Source organism: Rhinopithecus roxellana, chromosome 1 (genome assembly GCF_007565055.1).
Source record: "Rhinopithecus roxellana isolate Shanxi Qingling chromosome 1, ASM756505v1, whole genome shotgun sequence".
NCBI classification, from domain to species: domain Eukaryota; kingdom Metazoa; phylum Chordata; class Mammalia; order Primates; family Cercopithecidae; genus Rhinopithecus; species Rhinopithecus roxellana.
The window spans coordinates 204,759,272-204,779,351 of record NC_044549.1 but is presented as its reverse complement, the minus strand read 5'-3'; the positions used below and the strand labels follow the sequence as shown (position 1 = coordinate 204,779,351).

The 20,080-nt window shown below is 53.5% G+C and overlaps 1 protein-coding gene across 3 annotated transcripts in view; it reads right to left on the bottom strand.

The window, feature by feature from the left end:
* Window positions 1-3,736: 3,736 nt before the first annotated feature.
* The window catches only part of XXYLT1 (xyloside xylosyltransferase 1), a 200,314-nt gene continuing 183,970 nt past the window's right edge, over window positions 3,737-20,080 (bottom strand). For all 3 annotated transcript variants that reach the window (XM_010356724.2, XM_030937061.1, XM_030937067.1), the window contains exon 4: window positions 3,737-5,102. In XM_010356724.2, coding sequence (XP_010355026.2) covers window positions 4,706-5,102 — 397 coding nt within the window. In that variant the 3' untranslated portion in view covers window positions 3,737-4,705. The remainder of the gene's footprint in view (window positions 5,103-20,080) is intronic.

Sequence of the window (20,080 nt, the reverse complement as noted above, 5' to 3'; positions counted from 1 at the left end):
ACCCTTTGGAAGGTGGTCACATAGCTGAACGGAACAAGATGTTAGCGGGCATAGCTGTCAATGGATCATAAGCAGAGGCGAGGGCTTCTGGGGCACAGCTGATTCTCTCTGGATTTTAAATGCGCCTCCAGAGTTGGTCTGCATCCCTCACTGTGCCTATGGAGAATGCCGAGGAGGGAAGTGTGTCACATGTATTTTGAGAGAGTTTTAGTCTGCATGGTCATGTCATGAATCCTAAGTGGGTGAATGATGAGTTGAGGTCTGGCAGTTTCACATCTGATCTGGACTCTTCTGTACCCACCTGTGAACCCCAATGGATGCATTTGAAACATGTGTTTCCCCAAACGGCTGGGGGCAGGGATACTGCCCGGGGATCTGGTTCAATCCCTTAGCTCCTTGTTTTTACAGATGAAGAAACTGAGGCCCAGAAAAGGTTTATCCGAGCACTCGTGACAGGTTAGCTTTGAGCTGAGGCAGCCCTGCCCCCAGCAAGTTACCTGGACTCCTGACAGGTTCACTATGAGCTGAGGTAGCCCCCGACCTACTGGCTTCTGCAGAGCAGTGCAGCTAAAATTGGACAGCTTACAATTATACATCTGTTCATCCATGGGGTTACGGAGATGCTACCAACTCATTTCATGAGCTCCACAATGGCTGTAATTTATTATTTAAAAAGAATATTCTAAGTAATAATGGTTCGAATTCCCTTACATCTGTATCATTTCACAGCTTACCAAGCCCTTACACATCTTTTCCTCCTTCCGCACTCCTTTAAGGAGCTCTTACCAGTGTCTAGAACTAGGGAAAGAGGTGGCCTTGCCTGTCCAAGATAGCCAGGTAGTGAGGGCAGGACTGTGGACTCAAAGCCAGGCCTCTGTCTCCGGTGTGAGGCTGTCTCCACTACACCACCTGCTTGCTTGGAAATTTCTGCTCCCTGCCAACCTCCAGATTTAGCCCAGCCCCTGGGCCTCCCATATTAAGACCAGCCAGAAAGTGTTAAAATTAGCAGAGGTTTGGCCTCTAGTCAAAGCAGGTGCCAAGTCACAGCTGCACTTACTACCTTAACCTACAAACTCCTGGTGTGCTCTAGGCTGGGGCTGTGAACCAACATGTCAGGCTTTGACTTGATGAAATGCTGCTGAAGGAGAGGCTGCAGTCTGTTTGGTTTGACATACATAGAAGAACAAGTCTCTTCAACTAGCCTGCGCCATCAACATTTGTAAGGTGGACTTTGTGTATATACAGAAGATGACAGTATCAGAAATGAAAGCAGGGTCTGGAGCTGCTATTATTAGATCGCTTTTATTTGGAGAACTGGGGCATCCACAGGGAAAGCTGAATACCCAGAGCCAACTCAGCCTGGATAATGTGCTCTTATGGGTGACATCAGCCCTGGCCAGCTAGGAGCTGTAAGCTGGCCAGGCTGACACTTACCTGCAACTGGGGAGAAGGGGTGTAGCTAAAAACATGTAGCATTTATTATCTTATTATAAAAGTAATATTCAATGTGGAAAATACAGAAATATAGATGAAAATAAAAAGCACCTTAATCCTAGTGCCCAGAAATGTTATCTTTTCAGATTTCTGTTCTCATACGTACAGGCATATTCCCGAGAGTGGGTTTCCATGAAGCAGGTTAAGCACAGCACAAGGCACTATGCTTGCAAGGCAGTGACTGTAACTAGGACCCCAGTCAGGAGCCGGCACTCCACGACTTGTCAAGCACGGCAATGGCGAGGCACAGCAAGCCCTGGCTGCTCTGTTGGCGGGCTGGGGTGCCTGTGGAGTGACAGTCTGTTGTGCACTGTAGGGTTGGAGATCAAGGCCACTGGTGATGAGGGAAGCTCCTGAGAGGTGAACTCAGAAGCAAAGGAAGGCTGTTGTTTGGCTTTTGCCCATTCTGACCAAGCAGCTTACTGTTTTTTTCTTGCAATAACAAAATACACACATAGCTATAGAAACAGTTTAATCATAACAATGATCGCAGGAAAAATATCTTTATTATTGCGAGTCTAAAATTCTTTAACCTTTAGCTCGCTTTTTTCCCATTGAAATAACTGTTTTTTTAATGTGGTGTTTGAAACACCTGTTTTTAGAAGTTGAAATATAGCAGAATAGACTCTCTTTTTATACATATGTGTGTGTAGGTATACATCTATACATACATATATGTGTGTACATTGATATACATACACATTTATATATGTAATTTAAAAAAATTAAGATCGTATTAAACATATAATCTTACATTTTGCATTCTTTATTTAATAGCACATTATAAGCATTTCCTGAGGCATTACATATTCTTCAAATAATGCCTAAACTATTCCATTATATGGATGAAGCATACATTTTTCATCTACTTCCCTATTCCACTTTTTTTTTTTTAAAGACAGTCTTGCTCTGTTGCCCAGGTTGGAGTGTAGTGGTTTGATCTCAGCCCACTGCAGCCTCTGCCTCCTGGGTTCAAGTGATCCTCCCAGCTCAGCCTCCTGAGTAGCTGGGTGTGCACCACCATGCCCAGCTAATTTTTGTATCTTTGTAGAGACAGGGTTTTGCCATGTTGCCCAGGCTGGTCTTAAACTCCTGGGCTCAAGAGATCTGCTGGCCTCAGGTCCACAACGTGCCGGGATTACATGTGTGAGCCGCCGCGCCCGGCCCCTCTTCCACATTTTAAGTTGCTTCCAGTGTTCTTCTACTATAAAAAATGTTGTGATAAACATATAGTATATGACTCTGTCCACATGTCTCACATTTTCTTACAACTGGCTTTAGACATAATGACCTTCATGAAGTTTTCATGAAAATTATCAATAGCGTAATAGAGCCCCCAATACAATGGCTGGTGTGCGGCAGGCATTCAATAATCGTTAGCTATAAATAGGAAATCAAGTAGGTGAGAGAACAGACCAATTCTGTCCTAGCAGAGGGCTGGGAGAGAAATCTGCTCTACCTCTTCAGGGAAGGATGTAACTGGGCAGTCTGGGGTAAGAGGGATGAGAAGACATAGGGATGCTTTTGCTCCCAGGTGCAGGTGGACCTGCCAATACCTAGAAGGAAATGATTCTTTGGTTTGAAGCGAACATGCCAATAGTACACTCTCTGATACCCTCTCAGATGTGCCCTCTCCTTGGTCCTCAGGGATCTCCTGTACGCACTCACCTTCATCACAGGAGGTGGGGGAGCTGAACGGTACTGATTACACACTTGATTCAGAGCCTACCTGCAGCTGAAAACTGTGATCAGAGAACAAACAACATGAATCACCATGTTCTCAAAGATTATTTATTAGCTATCCTCACTCATGGGAAAAAGACTAGAAAAAGGTAAATGAAATTGAAACAACACAAGATGAAAATTCCACAGCATTTCTCCAAGGACCTCAGCTGGATGACACAAATGGACCCCTGGGGCTTTCCCGTCTGCAGCCCACTTACAGGAGGACCCATCAGAAGAAACGAGGCTTTAATTTCTGTTAAGGTCTATGGTCTAACGTGGTATGATGGGGATTTTTTAAACAAATAAACTAGAATCCTTACTAGCCCACGAGTGACATCTCTTCCAAGCCCACATGGTCACACTTGTGAACTGCTGGGTTCCTTTTCGTTTTTTGCTTTTTTGAGATGGACGTCTCACTCTGTCGTCCAGGCTGGAGTGCAATGGTGTGATTACAGAACCATGCAGTGAACTTCTGGACTCAACCCACCCTCCCACTTCAGCCTCCCACCAAACCTGGCTAATTTTTAAAATTCTTGGTAGTGATGGGGGCCTCACTGTGTTTCCCAGGCTGATCTCGACCTCCGCGGCTCACACGATCCTCCCACCTCGGTCTCCCAAAGTGTTGGGATTACAGGCTTGACCCCTGTGCCCGGCCTGGGCTCCTTTTTGGAATGAGTCTTCCTGGTCCAGACAGTCTCCTGCATGTCCTTGTGGTGGTCAATCGCTGTTCTTTGAGGAGAATTTGCTTTCTGAGTAGAGTCTGGTCACCTGGAGCTGGTTTGGTTAAATAAAGGATAATGGGGTTCTGGGATGTAGCTGGGAGATAAACGCCGTGAGTGCTCTAATAACGAGCTAAGTTTTCTTATGCAGGCCCCAGTGGGTCCTCAAGTCCTTCCCCAAAGAGGCGATCCTGAAACGTACACCAAGTGACGTGGTCGTCAGGAGAATACGTGCGCAGCCTCCCAGGGTGAGTATGCGCTGGGCTGGCGTTCGTTTGGAAGCTTAGATACTGGGCTGGTCATTGAAACCCTGGCTTACCTGACCCGTTTGGGGCTCGATGGGTGCTAGAGCAGTACTGTTTGTACTTTCTCGAAAAATGGAAGCCCATCAATTTAAATTAAATTTATATTGGTCCAAAAGAGGCCAGGTCTTAAAGGATTTCCATTCCTTAGAGATGGACAGCAAGGGGGCCCCTTCTCCTATTCCTTCTCTTCAAGCGCTTGCTTCCTAGCCCACCGGAAGATGCCCATGGGTGTCCTTCATGTCACCTGCTCCCTGAAGGAACAAGGCCTCAAGCACCAGCAGTGCACAGGCCAGTCCTCAGCGGGTGGCCCTAGCACAGTGACCTCCCCGGCAGGAGGTCTCAGCACCTTAATCACAGGACGTCCCTGCAGTGTCTCTAGCGGGTCAGACACTGCTCTCTGGTCTGTCCGGAGCCCTGTCCTTCCCCCAGATCTGGAGGCCCCGGGCCAAGGCGGGGGTGCGCCTAGTCCTCCGGGATGGCAGTGTTGCAGTTCCCGTGGTAGATCTTGACGTGGCCTTCACACCGGAAATAGGCCTCGAAGACGTCCCTGTAGCCATGGTCCCTCCACCAGGTGCACAGCTGCCGGTTCCAGGTACAGTCCAGCACATGGAAGAGCCTGGGGTGCTCCATGCCAATCATGGTGAAGAAGTCCTGGTCCCCGAGGTGGCCGCGGAAGTGGTACTTGTCGGCCAGCTGCTGCACCTGCGCCGGCTCCAGCAGGCGGCTGTAGAGCGGGGACTGGCGCATGGCCTCCAGGTTCAGCAGCATCACCCCGCTGTTGAAGCCCGGCAGCCCCTCGGGGGGTGGGCCCCCAACCCTGGTCTGGGGGTTCTCGTGGCGGAACTGCCAGAACATGTGCCTACGGACAGAGAGGACAGAGTTAGCCCGATGTGCAGGGGAACCAGCCTGTCCTGGGTCTTCACAGCCAGCCTGCATGCAAACACTGCAACGTTCTGGGGTGCAGGATCCGCATCACTACACCAGCAAGTGGCAGAGCTGGGACCTGAACCCAGGGCTCTGGACCCCAAGCCCCAGATTCTTTCTACCATCCTCTGCTACGTTCTCACCACAGCCAACATTGGTATTGACTAAGGATGTACCAGGCGCCATACTAGACCGGCTTACTTACTCCCCACACAACCCCAAGGGATGGATGCTCTGAGATGATACATCATGTCACAGCCAAGAAAACCGACACACAGAGAGGTCAAGGTATTTGCCCAAAGTCACACACCTAGTAAGCAGCAGACGCAGGGACTGAACCCAGACAATCTGGCTCCAAAGTCCACATTCTTAAGATAGCAGCAATCTAAGGTAGAACTTTCCACCCCCTTGTCTTCATCTGTGATCTTGAAAAGGAGAAGAGAGAAGCAGGGGACGCAATCCTGAATAGACATCTAGTCAAGACGCAGGCAGCTGAACCCGGACTGCAACCGAACTGTTTTCTGCTTTACAACAAGGCTCATTCACTGAGCCCCAAGCCTGGCACTTCAGAAAGGCTGGGCAGGAGGTGGGGAGGCCTGTGACAGCCCAGGGCACACCTGGGTTAGGCTGAAAGACAGCTGGAGAAGAGCCAAGTAGGATGATGTCTACTTTAGAAGCAATGTCACTTCCATTTCAATTCTCCTCTCAGCAGATTTAGAAACCAATCTAGGTTCACCGTGCAGGGAGTGTTAGCCTCTTCTAGGTCCTCTACCCCAATGCTTCCATCTGCAGGAGAGAGGAAAGGTGCCTAGACACCTCCCTGTGAGTGCCAGGGTTAAAGCACTGCCCTGTCCTCCAGCCTCCTTAATATCAAAGCCTTGTGTGTGCTGCAAGGGGTGTGCAGACATGAGGGGAGAGGCATCAAGCCCACACCCACAGAGAAGGGGCCACAGCAATCGTGCCTGTGACCTGGAGGAAGGAGGAACATCGGGAGGCCCACCGTGGCAGGGACAGGCGTGGGAGTGGGTCCTCACGGGGGGGAACACATCATGGCAGAACCAACTCTGCCTCCCAGACTGGAGAAGCTGCCCCACCGGTCCCCTACAGAGAGATTTCCCCACCCAATCCCAGGAGAGGATTCGCGTGATGAAGCAGAAGGCACAGGGGAATAAAACCAGAGCCCCTGCCCATGGCCCTGAGGGGTCACTTCTCAGCACCAGCACATTGCTCCGTGTCTGGGAACAGAGGGACCTTCCTCGAGGTCTCACATATCACAGAGATGCCGAGAGTTTGATCCTGGCGAGGCAGAAACGTTCCCTTTGGACATTCTCACGGGAATCCACAGGTTCACTGCTTGTGTTTTGCTGTGACTGGCCTGTGAGTGGAACGGAGCTCTGGTGCCTGCCTGGTGATAACAGCCTTGGCAAAAATAAGCTTCTCAAGGAAAGTGAGATGCTGTCGTCTTGCCACAAAAGCCTGCGGTGATGGGGTCACACGGGGTTGGGATGCGGTGTGGCAGCTGCGTGTTTACTTTTCCCTATTTCTTCCCAGTGGTTCATTTCAGGACCAGATTATAAACCAGCTGAAATTCTACCAGGCAGACCAGGGCACCACGACATCCCAGAGGAGGGACCCTGTGACTAGGGGCAGCAGGTGCTTTACCACCAAGGAGCTCAATTTACCCTTCGAGGGCTGGGAACAGAAGCGTTTACCAAGGTGGAGCAGAGACCAAAGGGAGGGAGGGCACGAGAGGCAGAGCCTGTGCCCGTCGAGGTCCTGGACAACCTCGTGCTCCAAGGAGCCCACGCATCCATCTTGACTGTCCTCGTCTCCTCTCTTACTCCCCAGAGGACCCAGGAGGGAGAAGACTCCCCCCGCTAGGGGTGCGGCCCGTGCAGCCGCTTGTGTCCACAGCACCTCAAAGGGCACCAGCACAGCAGGGCCCCAGGAAAGATCACGGGACTGATGAGGAACGATGGAAAGGCTGGTGTGGGGTGAACCGTGCAGCTACGGATGGCGGGTGGAAGCAGAGGGGGCAGGACACTGAGGACACGATGCTGCCACTGCTGCACCTGCAGTTTCACTGAGCCCTCAACCTCCCTGCCAGATCTACTGTGGGGTTGAGTGAGGAGCAGGAACCCCGGAGAGGCTGCTCAGATGTCTTAAATGGTTTCTACTCCCTAGCAAGTGGGGAGCAAAGAGGCCGCCCACAGCCCCAGGCATCCTTACCAACCTCAGCAGGAAGGCTCCCAAATCTTCCATGTCTGCAGCAAGGAGGAGCAAACAGTCAGCTAGCACTGAGCTCGCTCGGCTCAGGAGATGGGGGCTGGAGGCAGAGAGGAAGATGGAATATGCCTCCAGGAGAAGGCCACAGCACAAATGGCTCTTTGGGGACAATGCCCAGCACCACCACTCAATCAGGATAAAGAGGTATTTGATGATAAGGAGACAGAAAGGACTGGTCTGGGCATCAGCCTGAGAAGCAAAGGAGGGACAGGAAATTGGGCGTGCAAGCTGCCCCGTGTGTGTGCTGGAGCAGAAACACAGCCTGAAAAGGAACAATGATGTCTCCACCCAAAGCGATGTTCAGGGCGTCCTTGTTCAAGGCGTCCCTACCATCCCCAAATGAACCCAGACAGACAGAGCAGTCACCTGGGGGAACGGCGGGTTTCTCTGGCCTCTGTGTCCGCTGGTTCTCGTAGAGGAATCCCATCAGCCTTAGGGCAGAAGGAGTGATATGGGGTGTGGACAGTATCAGAGCTCGTGCAAGGAACTTCTATCCCACGGCAAAATGGCCTAAACACGCAGTACCGCCAATGCCCCCAACGCAACAACACGGCGTGGGTCACAAAGCCCTCTCACACTCTCCCCCTTGGCTCCCTCTCCCTGGCGGCCCAGGGACATTACTGTCTGCATTTTTGCAGAACGGGAACGCAGGTCCTCAGTTTGTCACAGGCAGGGCTTCTGCTCTCTGAGGTCCCTTTGATCTGCCTGCCTCGGATTCCACGAGCTAGGGTTCCAGGGAGGTGCGCTTGGATTTCAATCTTAGTTCTGAATTTGGGTGGCACAGGCCAAGGCCAGGGCATGGGGGACAGGGTGACTGGGTGACGCGGCTGCTGCTGGCATGTTAGGAACTTGGGGCTCAGACCTGAGGCCTCTTCGAGGCAGGGCACTGAGTGTCCCAGACCCTGCCCTTCTTCACAGGGGCCTGGGGCTGACGACGTATATTCAGAGGAAACCTTTGTATAAATGCAGGTATTTGGTTCTGAGTCCTGGAGCATCCAGAAGTTTCTCTGACTAACCTCCCCGTGCCCACAACCCAGGCATTTTGCTCTAACTGTCTGGTTGGTCTAATTGTCTAACTGCTTGGCCTGTGGAGAGTCTTGTTTCCATCTTCCATAGTTGCCTGGAGACCCACGGTCGAGGGGATAAGCCTTTTTCGCCCCTTTAGAAATAATTTCAACTGGAAAACAAGCCCCCACGCAGACAGTCCCTGGTAAAAATCCACCGAGGCAGGTGGATCACCTGAGGTCAGGAGTCTTTCTAGAAGTCAAGGAGGCCCATTGGGAAAATAAAAATTAAGAACCTTTAAGAACATCCTTCCAGTCACAAATGTATTTTCTAAATTTTTAATATTGAATGTAACTTAATAATCATAAAAAGTATTAAAAGCTAGTGAACTAGCTTTCATGAAGAAAACCCACCTTTATGGAAAAGGGTTTCTGAAGTCATTTGGAAAAGCAAAGTTACTTCCTCGCTTCAAGTCTTTCCCTGATGAACATAACCAAGGCTGCTCTGCTAAAGGGCTTTCGAGAGACCCTGGCTGGAGAATCTAAGGCTCGTCCTCCCCCGTGAAGGACACACGTGGCCATCCACACTCCCACCTCCTCCTCCTGCCACTCCAAACCACAGGCCCTTTTGCCTCCGACTCTTCGTGATTTGTTTTCTCCTGCCTCTTTCTCAGCTCCTCGGGCCGAGTTCACCAACACCACCTCCAAGAGGGAGGAAGCGAGGATGGGAACACACTGAGTCCGGGCTGTCTGCACAAGACTCTGCAGGAAGGTTCTAGAAGCCTGTGCTGACTCAGGGTAAGTTCAGGCTATAGGCTGTCAGGCAAAGAAGGCTCCATTTGAGGTCTGAGATTCAGCACGCGGCCTCGCAAGGTGTACCTCTGGGGCGTCCTCAGCCTCGAGAGCAGTCACTGAAGGGCCAGCATCTGGGCCTCTTCCCGCAGGAAGCTCCCGGCCTGGAGGCTGTGCAGTCAGCGAGGCCCAGAACCAGGAAACGCGATTCCCCTTATACCCGTGCGTGTGCACCAGGCCCAGTGAGCTCTCGTTTGACGTGGAAGGACCTTGCTTTCCAGTCATCTGAGATTAGAGGCCAGGAGGGAAGCAACACTTGGCAGCTGCCCAGCGCTTCATCCACGCCAGCCAGGTCCCCTGGGGTGACGCAGGGATGTTTCAAGTCCACCCAGGCCCAGAGGCTCTCTGGACACCCCGCACCCTGGCTGGCTGATGCCGGCTAATTTCAGACCAATGACCCTGCATCTTGGTCCTACCTGGAGCTGAGGCTGAAGCTCTGTGGGGCAGGCTCGAGGCCTTCAGTCCTTTAGGGGAACCACTGCCCTGTGGTATCCAACTGGAGACATGGACATCCTGGAGCTGTAGCGCCACCACAGAGGTCTAAGTCCCGTGTCCCTACAGCGGTCCTTACTGCCAGCTCACAACTGACCCTTACTAGGATCTCTTGAAAACAAGACCTACAGTAGGCTGAGGTCTCCAGCTCTACTGGACAGAGAAGGTAAGAAGTGTTCCCAGGCCAGGTGCATTGGCTCACGCCTGTAATCCCAGCACTTTGGGAGACCGAGGTAGGTGGATCACCTGAGGTCAGGAGTTCGAGACCAGCCTGGCCAACATGGCGAAACCCCGTCTCTACTAAAAATACAAAAATTAGCCAGGTGTGGTGGCGAGCGCCTGTAATCCCAGCTACTCAGGAGGCTGAGGCAGGAGAATCGTTTGAACCCGGGAGGCAGAGGTTGCAGTGAGCAGAGATCGCGCCATTGCACTCCAGCCTGGGCGGCAAAACTCTACCTCGAAAAAAAAAAAAAAAGTATTCCCAACGTCACACAGGCCATTTGCAGTAGGACCAAGAGAGGCTCCTCATAGAGACACGGTCTACCAGGCCTGAAAACTCTTAGGGACTCTGGTTCGTGTACCCATTGTGCAGATGAGGAAGCTGAGGCTCAAAAACTGCCCTGCCCAGAGTCACGCTGCTGAAAGGGCAACCTCACATTTCCAGGCAAATCATTTATGCTTTTCCACAAATGCCTCTGCCCAGAAAAGGGAACTGCTGCCTCTCACTTGCCCAAAACAAGCCCTATGGTGAGGCAAGGCAGCAGCGCTCAAAGCCACCCTGCCAGGAGGCGCAGAGGCTGTGCTTTCCTCTCTGGCAGGGCCCACCTCCTCCAAGCTCACCACACTAGCACTTGGAGGAGAGCTGGGTGCCTGAATGGCTGGGAGGCCTTGTCTGGGGCAACAGGAGGGACATTAAACAGGTGGCAGGCTATGTGCTCGCCCTTTGTCTGTGGGACCTCATAAGAAACATGTGCTTGTTTTCAAACCCCAGCCCTCTTTAAAGGCCAGCAACTGAGTTTCCAAACCACACCATCCCCAGAACTTGGACAGGGCGAGCGGCGGGCAAGGCAGGGCTGCTGCTTCACAGGCTGCGTGGGCACTGGGGTCGGTGCTGGCTGCCTGGCAGGAGAAGGGCAGCCTCTCAGAGCACTGAGACGCACAGAGACCCTATAGGGAGGCACACTGCAGAGGGCTTCCCCTCCAAGCCCTCCCCCAACATGAGCCACAGTCCCTCCTCTCCAGAAAGAACCAGCACCATGGCCTCCGCCTCCTGGAGCCTCTCCCCGCATGCTGGAGGCTGCCAGTGACCCTGCTTTGCAACTGTTTGCATCTCTGTACTACCTGCACAGCCTGAGAACAGGGGTTCAGGGAAGGGAGAGGGCCCGGAGGAAGGTCTGGGGGCACAGGGAAGTGAGAAAGGAGGCAACATGTGCTGAGCGGATATGCACGGCTTTAACCAGGACAGCGTTACCACCCACCCCACGCCCACCTGTTCGTTCCAGGAGAGGAAGACGCCTGCACGGGGTCACGGCCGACTGAGACACAGGCATTGGAACTTGACCGCACGTCTTCCCAGAGTCTGCGTTGTTTTGAATTACGCCACGCAGGGGCCTTTGGCGGGAGGAGGGACAGTCGTGACAGGGCGGGCACTGGGGTGGCTAGTAGACCAGCCAAGCATTCTGGAGAGTTGCCCCTGCTACAGCCTGCACGGTGGGCCTCATTTTTACCTAAAGGCCAATGGGCTCTGTTAGTTCGCTAGGGCTGCCATCACAAAGTACCACCAACGGGGCGGCTTCAGCAGCAGAAAGGTGCTGCCTCTCAGTTCTGCAGGCTGGAAGTCCGAGATCACGGTGCTGGCAGCTGGCTCTGGGCTGAGAGGGAGGGTCTGTTCCAGGCCCTCCCGTCACTCCTGGTGGCTTGCTGGCCGTCTGGGATCCTGGGAGAGGCATTACCCCGCTCTCTGCCTTCATATTCACATGCTACCTCCCTGCATACACGTGCCTCTGTGTCCACATTTGCGCTTTCTATCAAGATGCCAGTCATACGGATCGGGGCCTCCCCCACCCCAGCAGAACCTCATTTCTTTACATCTGCAATAACCTTATTCCCACAAAAGGTGATACTCAGAAGTACTTGAGGGTAAGACTTCTGCAGAGGAATTCTGGGGGACACACTTCACAGCACTCTCCAGCAGTGAAGACGGAGGACAACGCCACAGCTCACCATCCAGGGACTCCGAGGACACCTGTGGGGACTAGAACTGCTCTCGGCAAACCCCCAGCCCCTGCTGCTCTCAGCGGTTCAGGAGAGAATGACCCACAGTGGGCGGGGCAGTCCCTCTCCAGGAAGAGGCAGGTGTCAGTGGCTGGGGAAGGGCAAAGCAGAGGGATGGGAGATGATGTGGGGGGCGGCACAGGGACCCCAGCAGAGAGATGTCCAAAAGCTCCCCCTGCAACGTCTCCTGCTCTTACGGAGACACGCAGGGACACCTGAGAACACACTGAGCTGACAGAAGAAAGCAGTGAGCGGTCAAGCAAATGCTGCGAGGAGCACCTACTGCACCTGACAGGTGGGGATGCACGTAGAGCCTCCCTGCCCTCCCCTCCGGAAACTGGGCTAAGGGGAAGAGAAGATCCTCCACGTGAATTTGCCGACGGGGGCTAGTCACAAGGTGAAGAGGGAGCGCCTGCAATCTCGAACCAGAGGCAGTGCCGCAATAACACGGACGGGATGGGAGGATCCCCCCAGTGAGCTGGGCCGGCTCCACGCTGATCAGTGTGCTGACCGTGCCCAGCAGCGTGCCCTGAGGAGCAGCCCTGCTGTCCCTGAGGGTGCTCAGCTTCTGTAGGGCTGTTGCTGCAAATGCTCCTCCCCACCCAGGCTTAGGGTGTGGCAGCTCCTCAGCGATCAGCCCTCGTCCACCCAGCCAGCCTCCTGGAGTCTGGAATGATAAAGGTGACCCCCCTAGTCGGTCTCGTTCCCAAAGCTGTATCAGCTATGACCAGCCCATCTCGGTGGGGCCCTGTAAAGCTTGGCCTGGGGCTGAACATCGTAGCGGGTGAGCAGACCTGAGGGCAAGGCCTCTGACCTGGTGCAGGGCAGCCCGTCAGCCTCCTGCAGGCCTCCGTTTCTCCAGAGCCCTGTAGAACGGCAGCTGGCGGGCCTGAGGCCTCCACATGGCACAGCACTGCCAGGAGCCCAAGGCTGCTGCCCTGTACCCTCGGGACGTGTCATACCCTTCTCGAAGGCTTCACCTGGCCCTCCGTTCCCCATCCCCAGCCTGCCTGGGCATCTCAGTCACATGGCCTTCCCCCAACACCTGCAGCCTCAGAGCTGTAAAAACAGATGAGCGGGGACTGGGGAACTCAGGCTCACTCACTCACACACAGCCTCGGAGCCTCGGCCCTGGGAGGGGCAAGGGAGAGAGTTGATGGGGAAGAGGCACTTGAGGGGCTTTAAGCCTGGATCCCCACTCAGAGGGTGGAGCCAAGAACAGCCATGGCAGTGCGGGGAGGAGGAAAAGGGAATGTCGTGTTGAGTCCTGAACAGGTGCCCAGAGAACAGCAATGTGGAGGAGTCCAGCAAGTGGCTGGAGGTACCCGCCATAAGCAGAGAGCACCAAGCAGGCGGTACAGAATTCTGGAGAGTTCTGACATTTAGGGGGTGGAAGAAGAGGAGCCAGGAAGATGCAGGGCACTGGAGGACCCCAGCCACCTGTTCCCACACTGACAGCCGAGAGGCCGGTAGCGACTCAGGCCATGGGGGCCTGTTCTGCCATGGGAGCTCCTGCAGAGCCACTGAGCCGCTCGGGCCTTCCAGCTAGTTCTGCAGTCCCGCTGTGCCTCCTCCAGCCTCTTGTGCCCTAGCCCTCTGACCCAGATGCCCCACTAAGTTCCCTCCAACCTACCTCCCCCTCTTCCTCATCCCCATCCAAGCTGGTCCTTCTCCCCAGTGACGCCCTCCAAGCCCCTCCTACTGATATCAACTGCCCATTCTCTGCCTCTCACTCAAACACTTGGATCTGGGCAGAATGACACCCAGACAGTACCTCAGCAACCCCTCCACAAAGTAGAGACACATCCTACTGCCACTCTCCCTGGTCCCCAGGGCTGCACACGGCCCCCCACACTTCCAGAGCTGTCCTCCCCACCTCCCATGGCAGCCCTGCGCCATCTGGCTGGCAGCTCCTTGCTTGCCACCTGGGATCCCCTTCCTCTCTGCTCCATCCCTAGGGACACCCTCAAGAATTCCAAATGCTGACGGCCCTCCCCTTCACCTTGACCACAGTGTCCTCAAACCCCACCTAAGCTGCCCACTCGGCTCTCCAGTGAACCTTTTGCCGCCAGAGGCACTCTGCTCCAGTGATGGGAACTGAGAGCCCTCTCTGGCGGCAACGTCCTGACCTACCCCACACAGAACCTGCTCATCAGACCCTTGGGAAGCTCTGACCCCTGCCCTGAGATCGGCAGCCTCAACTTGCATCTCCTGGCCCCTTACCCAGTGTCACCTGCCCCCAGTACTTCACTGCACATGAGAATACAGCAGCATGGAAAGCTGTAGAGGGCAAGGACTTGGAAGTACCACAAGAGGTGACAGTGACCTTGGAGAAGGAGAGGGATGGAGGCCGGGAAGACGGACCCTTAGCACTGGGGAGCGTGTGAACAGGAAGGAACAGACGCCGGGGAGGCAGATGGCACCTAGAGGCAAAGAGAGGACAGAGGGGAGGATATTTTACAGAGGGAGCGCTGAGTATTCTGTATGCCAGGGGGAAGGAATGCAAACGTGAGGGAAAGACAGACTGAAGAGAAGAAATACAGGGGAAAGGGCAGGGTGGCTTCTTTCAGAAATGAGAATCGCGATAATGGCTAATATTTACTGAGGACTTACTACGTACCAGGCCCTCTTTTAAGTTCTTAAATGTATTCAATATAATGTTTGTAATAAGGTAAGTATGATGATTTCCATGTTCTAGATAAGGAACCTGCAGCAGAGAGCTCTGAAACGCTTGCCCCAGGTCAGGAAGGGGAGAACTGCCAGGCAGAAGAGCTGTCCGGGAAGAGAAACCCCAGGATGCAGCTGGGAGCAGAGAGTGACAGAAGGAAGGACAGCAGCAGTTCTGAGAGGTCAGGGAAGGAAGACATGACGTCATCTACGGAGGAGGAGGGGCTGGGTGAGAGAAGGGCTGGAGAAAGAATTTGTTTCCAAGGGGCTCTGCATAATACAATCAGGAATGAGTAACAGACAAATAAAGGGTGAGGGTGGGCAGAGTCAGGCGACTCTGGGACTGATAAGGGGACGTGTCCCGCTCATCTTTATGTCTGGAGGGCCTGGCGTGGGCATTTGATGCACAGAAGAGCCCTCAGAACTGTTACTTCCAAACGGATGGATTAATGAATAAAGGAAGGCATAAGAGATTCTAAAGCTAGACGGCAGGAGTTTAGGAGGAGAATGTTGGATGAAGGCAGTGGCACAATTGTTCAGAAAGGCAGGGGCAGGAGAAGAACGTGCCTTGGGCCCAGGTAACTAGAGGGAAGAGAAGACAGAGAAGACAAGGCAGAAAAGTTGGCTCCCCAAGCCCAGGAACCCACATCTGTGGTGAGGTGTTCAGTGTGACAAAGACCAGGAATGAAGGGGCTCAGATGGTGACCTTACCCGGGGATGCGCACAGCCCTCTGGGCGACGCCCTTCCTAGCACTGGCCCTGGAAGGCACCCAGCCTCCAGTACTGGGGCTTGTACAGGGAGCAGCTGTTCAAGTCCCAGTACTTGTCACAGGAGCAGCTCAATTCTGGTGAGAGCCCCGGGACCCAACCAGGAGACCACAGAGCCGGCAGCCAAAGCTGGTGAGGACCCACAGGCACCTGGCCCAGCTGGGCAGCCAGGCCCCAGCTCAGCTCCACAATCCTGCTCTTTCCCTGAGTTTAAGGGAACCAGGGGTGGGGGAGGGTTTGTCAGAGCAAAGACAAAGCCAGAGAGTCACCTTCAGAGTCGGCTCACTGTCCCCGACAGCCTCATGGCGCTAGAGGTCACAGGACAGAGTGCCAGGACACATGGCGTTTTCCGGGACAGCGAGCAGAGTGCAGGCATGTGTGGGAAGGGCGGTAGGGAGGGTATGTGTGGAATTTAACCTTGTGTCCCCAGTTAGACTCCATCAATCCTCACCAGCGCCCTTCACCCTCATGGGAGGGGGTATTCCAACCCAGGAGCCAGAGGTGGTGGAGACTCCATGGACGTAGCTCACCCAGGCACGAAGGTGCTGGGCAGTATGAGCCCCGGCTGCAAACTGTTACTTCTCAAGATCAGAAAAAGTGGGGTGCCCTCTCATTCCATCTAAGGGGACCCTCACCTTTGGCTGTCCCTGATCACTGTCCTACACATCTGTGGCATGGATCCTGGCCAAGGCAAAAATAGTAATTGGCACAGTGACAGTGTGATGGGCCAGGCCCAGGCCCGGCCTGCAGGAGCCTGTCATGGTGGGGTGGGCAGCCCTTCTCAGATGTCGCTGAGCCTGGGCTCACCTGGGAGCTGTCAGTCACTGCATTTCTGACAAGCTTCCAGGGAACGCTAACGCTGCTGGCCCAAGGATCACATTTTAAAAAAGCGTTTTTATTATTTTTATAAAGAGATGAAAGCCACTAAGTTATTTTATCGTGAAAATGGCCATACAACAGGTGGCATAGCCATTTGCAAAGTATACACAGGTTCTATGCTAATACTTGTCCTGTCTTCTCCCTCTGTTACAGCGCTGAGCAGGGCCCCGGGGCAGGCTTCCTGGAAGCAGCACAATAATGTTTACAGGTGCCAGGAGGGAGGCCCAGCTCCGCCACCTTCCATCAGTCTGGGGTGGAGGGAGGGCCGGGAGGCAGCTATATATCAGATTTCCACTGCCTTGAAAAACAATGTACCAGTGCACATACGGGTTAAGAATGTAGGTTCTGGGGGCAAAAAGTCCCAGTCTGGGGCCTAAATCCTGGTCCTCTGCATCTACCCTGGAGAAGGCCTGCAGCTTCCCAAATATAAATAGGGCTGCCGAGAAAATGTTATGAGATAATGCAAGTAAAATGCTCAGTACATTCAGATGAGATAAGGAAAGCCACAATGTCAAGTTCAGTGAGCAGCAGTGCGGATTCTCAATGCCAAACACACCAGCTTCCCCTGTCGTCTGCAGCAGCCACTAGGCCCTGCACCTGGTCTACCTGGCTCTGCACCCACCAGCAGGGTGGCCCTGGGCAAATCACTTCCCCTCCTGGGCGTTCGGTTCCTATACCTATTAAATGGACGAATCAGCTAGAGGATTCTTCAGTCCTGAAAGCCTACAGTTCTAGGCCAGGACTAGAAGTCTGTGAAGCTTTCGGGATGAGCGTCAAGGGAACCTCGCGATCAGGGAACTCCAATGATTGATCTCCCTTTAACTGCATCACAAGTGCCTGAATACAACATGGATTTGTTGTTGTTGTTACTTGCTTTTGTTTCAAAAACTCACTTCTACGTATTGACAAAGCCTCACCATTGATCCAGTGTGGGGCATCTGGGTGGTTCCAATTATGGGACCTCAAGCAGTGTGCTATGTATGTCAAGGGTGGCGGGCATGTAAGGCAACCACTATACTTACTTGTTTTTGCAGAGTCCTCAGGCTTGTCCTATTTGGGTGTCTGCAGATTCAGTTTTTAGGAAATAGGGGTGATCAGTCTCGGGCGTTTGCCTCCCCGTGTGCCCCTCTCCCTAGTGGTCTTCCTGGACCGCTGCTGGCACCTGCCCGTCTTCTCTCTCCCTCTGGTGCTACTGTCTGAGCAGCTGCGCAGGAGCAGGAAGGAGGAACAGGCAGGGCCAGAAAGTTCCCTATGTCCCTGGGACTTCCTTCCCTCAGGCATTTCGGCATAAACACACACAACCTTGTGGGAGTCCAGCAGGAAGAAAGAAAGCGAGGAACCCCGAGGAAGGACCTCTCCGCTGGGCACAGTGGCTCACACCTGTAATCCCAGCACTTAGGGAGACTGAGGCGGGTGGATCACTTGAGGTCAGGAGTTTGAAGCCATCCTGGCCAGCATGGCGAAACTCCATCTCAACTCCACAAAAATTAGCTGAGTGTGGTGGCGCGTGCCTGTAATCCCAACCACTTGGGAGGCTGAGACATGACCATCGCTTGAACCCCGGAGGGCGGAGGCTGCAGTAAGCCGAGATCACTGGGCAACAGAGTGAAACTCCAACTCAAAAAAAAAAAAAAGAAGCACCTCTCCTAAACCCACCCTCAGCCATAGGGCACCCCCCTGCCAAGAGCAACAGTGAGGTGCCAGGTCACAGGTGGCACCAACACAGCCCCAGCCAGGAAGCCCCGCTCACCCCATGAGATAAAGTCGCAAACGTAAGAAGCCACGTCTGCACATTTCTGCTTGCCAGCCGGATTCCACAAAGCCCGACTCTGTGACAACGTGCAGCCCTCCGGAGGATGACGCGAAGACAAAACAGGATAGAGCATCCGGCCCCCAGCGTCTCTTCCTGAATCACTATATTCCATAAAAGATCCATGACCCTGGTCCTTGCCTTTTCCTACGCCTAAGATCCCATCTGAAGGGGCTAGTGATGTGGCTTCTGGAGTCTCTAACCAGATGTACCCTTGTACTTAAGCCTTGATGGCCCCCTGCGTGAACGGAGCCTCCTCTACCTGCGTGTAAACTGTAAGCTGAAACAGTCTCGGAGCAGCCTGACAGAACCTCTCAAAAGACTTCTCCCAGGCTGGAGATCTCAGGAAACTTCTGAATAAAACGAACTTTAATTCTTTGAAAGCTTGATTTTTTCCTTTGGCCAACACCCCTCCCTGCTGAGATGATCCCTGGGGCCCCGCCTTAGGCTTTCCCAACACCAGAGGTCCTTCTCCTCATCTACTCCTCCTCAGAAGTCAGGATCCTCCCTACATCCAAGCTGGCAATAAATATTTGTTCCAGCCTATTACGGACAAGCACCATGCCCAGAAAAATGAGGAGGAGGAGAACACCTTTCCCCATTCACAGCTATATGTACATTATCTCAATTCCTCACAACTACCTACTGTCAGTACTATTTCCATTTTACAGACAACGAAACGGAGGCCCAGGGAGGGTACTGCACCTGGCCAGGCACAGTGGCTCACGCTGGTAATCCCAGCACTCTGGGAGGCCGAGGCGGGCAGATCACTTGTGGTCAGGAGTTTGAGACCAGCCCGGCCACCTTGGCAAAACTCCATCTCTACTAAAAATACAAAAATCATTCAGGTGCGGTGGCTCGCACCCGTAGTCCCAGCTTCTCAGGGTGCTGAGGCAGGAGAATGGTTTGAACCCAGGAGGCAGAGGTTGCAGCGAGCCGAGATTGCACCACAGCACTCTATCTAGCCTGGGTGACAGTGAGTGAAAATCGGTCTAAAAAAAAAAAAAAAGTGATGTGCTCGTGGTCACACATTCTGACTTTTGCTCCATTAATTCAAAGCCTACGGTGGGGAGGGGCTCCTCTCCTGTGCTCTCACCAAGTTCCGAGCTGGAGTGAGAAATAACATCAGAGAAAGGATTTTCTAGAGGGGCTTTGGTTCTCTGGGAAGGTCCGGCTGGTAAGCAGAAAACAAGCTATGAGGTCTGAATTGCATCAGGCCAGTTCCAACACAGAGCAGGCTGTGGGTGAGGATGGGAAGGTGGCAGGGACCAGCTAGCGTGCTCCCCGCTCCAGGGGCACTTAGAGGCGGGAAGCCCGATTCTAGTCAGGGCACTGGCCCTAGACCCAAAATCTTATAGTTGAAGAAAACCTATAGAGATCACCCAGGAAAATGGAGTGTGGAAGCCACCCGGGCAAGGCCGCCCAGCTAGGACATAAAGTCCATCCTCGCTACGGCACCACAAGACCGCCTGCAGCCTTTCCCGCCAGCGAGATGGCAGCCGCAGGCTAATTTATTTCATGCATCCCAGATTTTGAGCGAGGTAAACTGTACTCTTTTCAGAGGTCCAATTCTTTCCCTCAAATACTTAGGTCAGCCCTTGCAGCCTGCTGATCTTCACTTGCTGTATTTTAGGGAGTTTAACCACCCAAGGGTGTTCTCGGCAAAACTCCCGCCACTACACACAATCACAGGACTCCATTGGCCCCAGAAACCCAACCCCAGTGATCCATTCATTCAATCAGGCCTCAGGGTCCAGGATGTGAAGAGCACAGTGAACCACAGAGACCCTCATCCTGGAGAGCCCACTCTGATGGCAGGACCATTCTCCATGCCGGGGGACAGTACACCTTGGCTGTTGGCAAGGGAGTTTCCCTGATGGT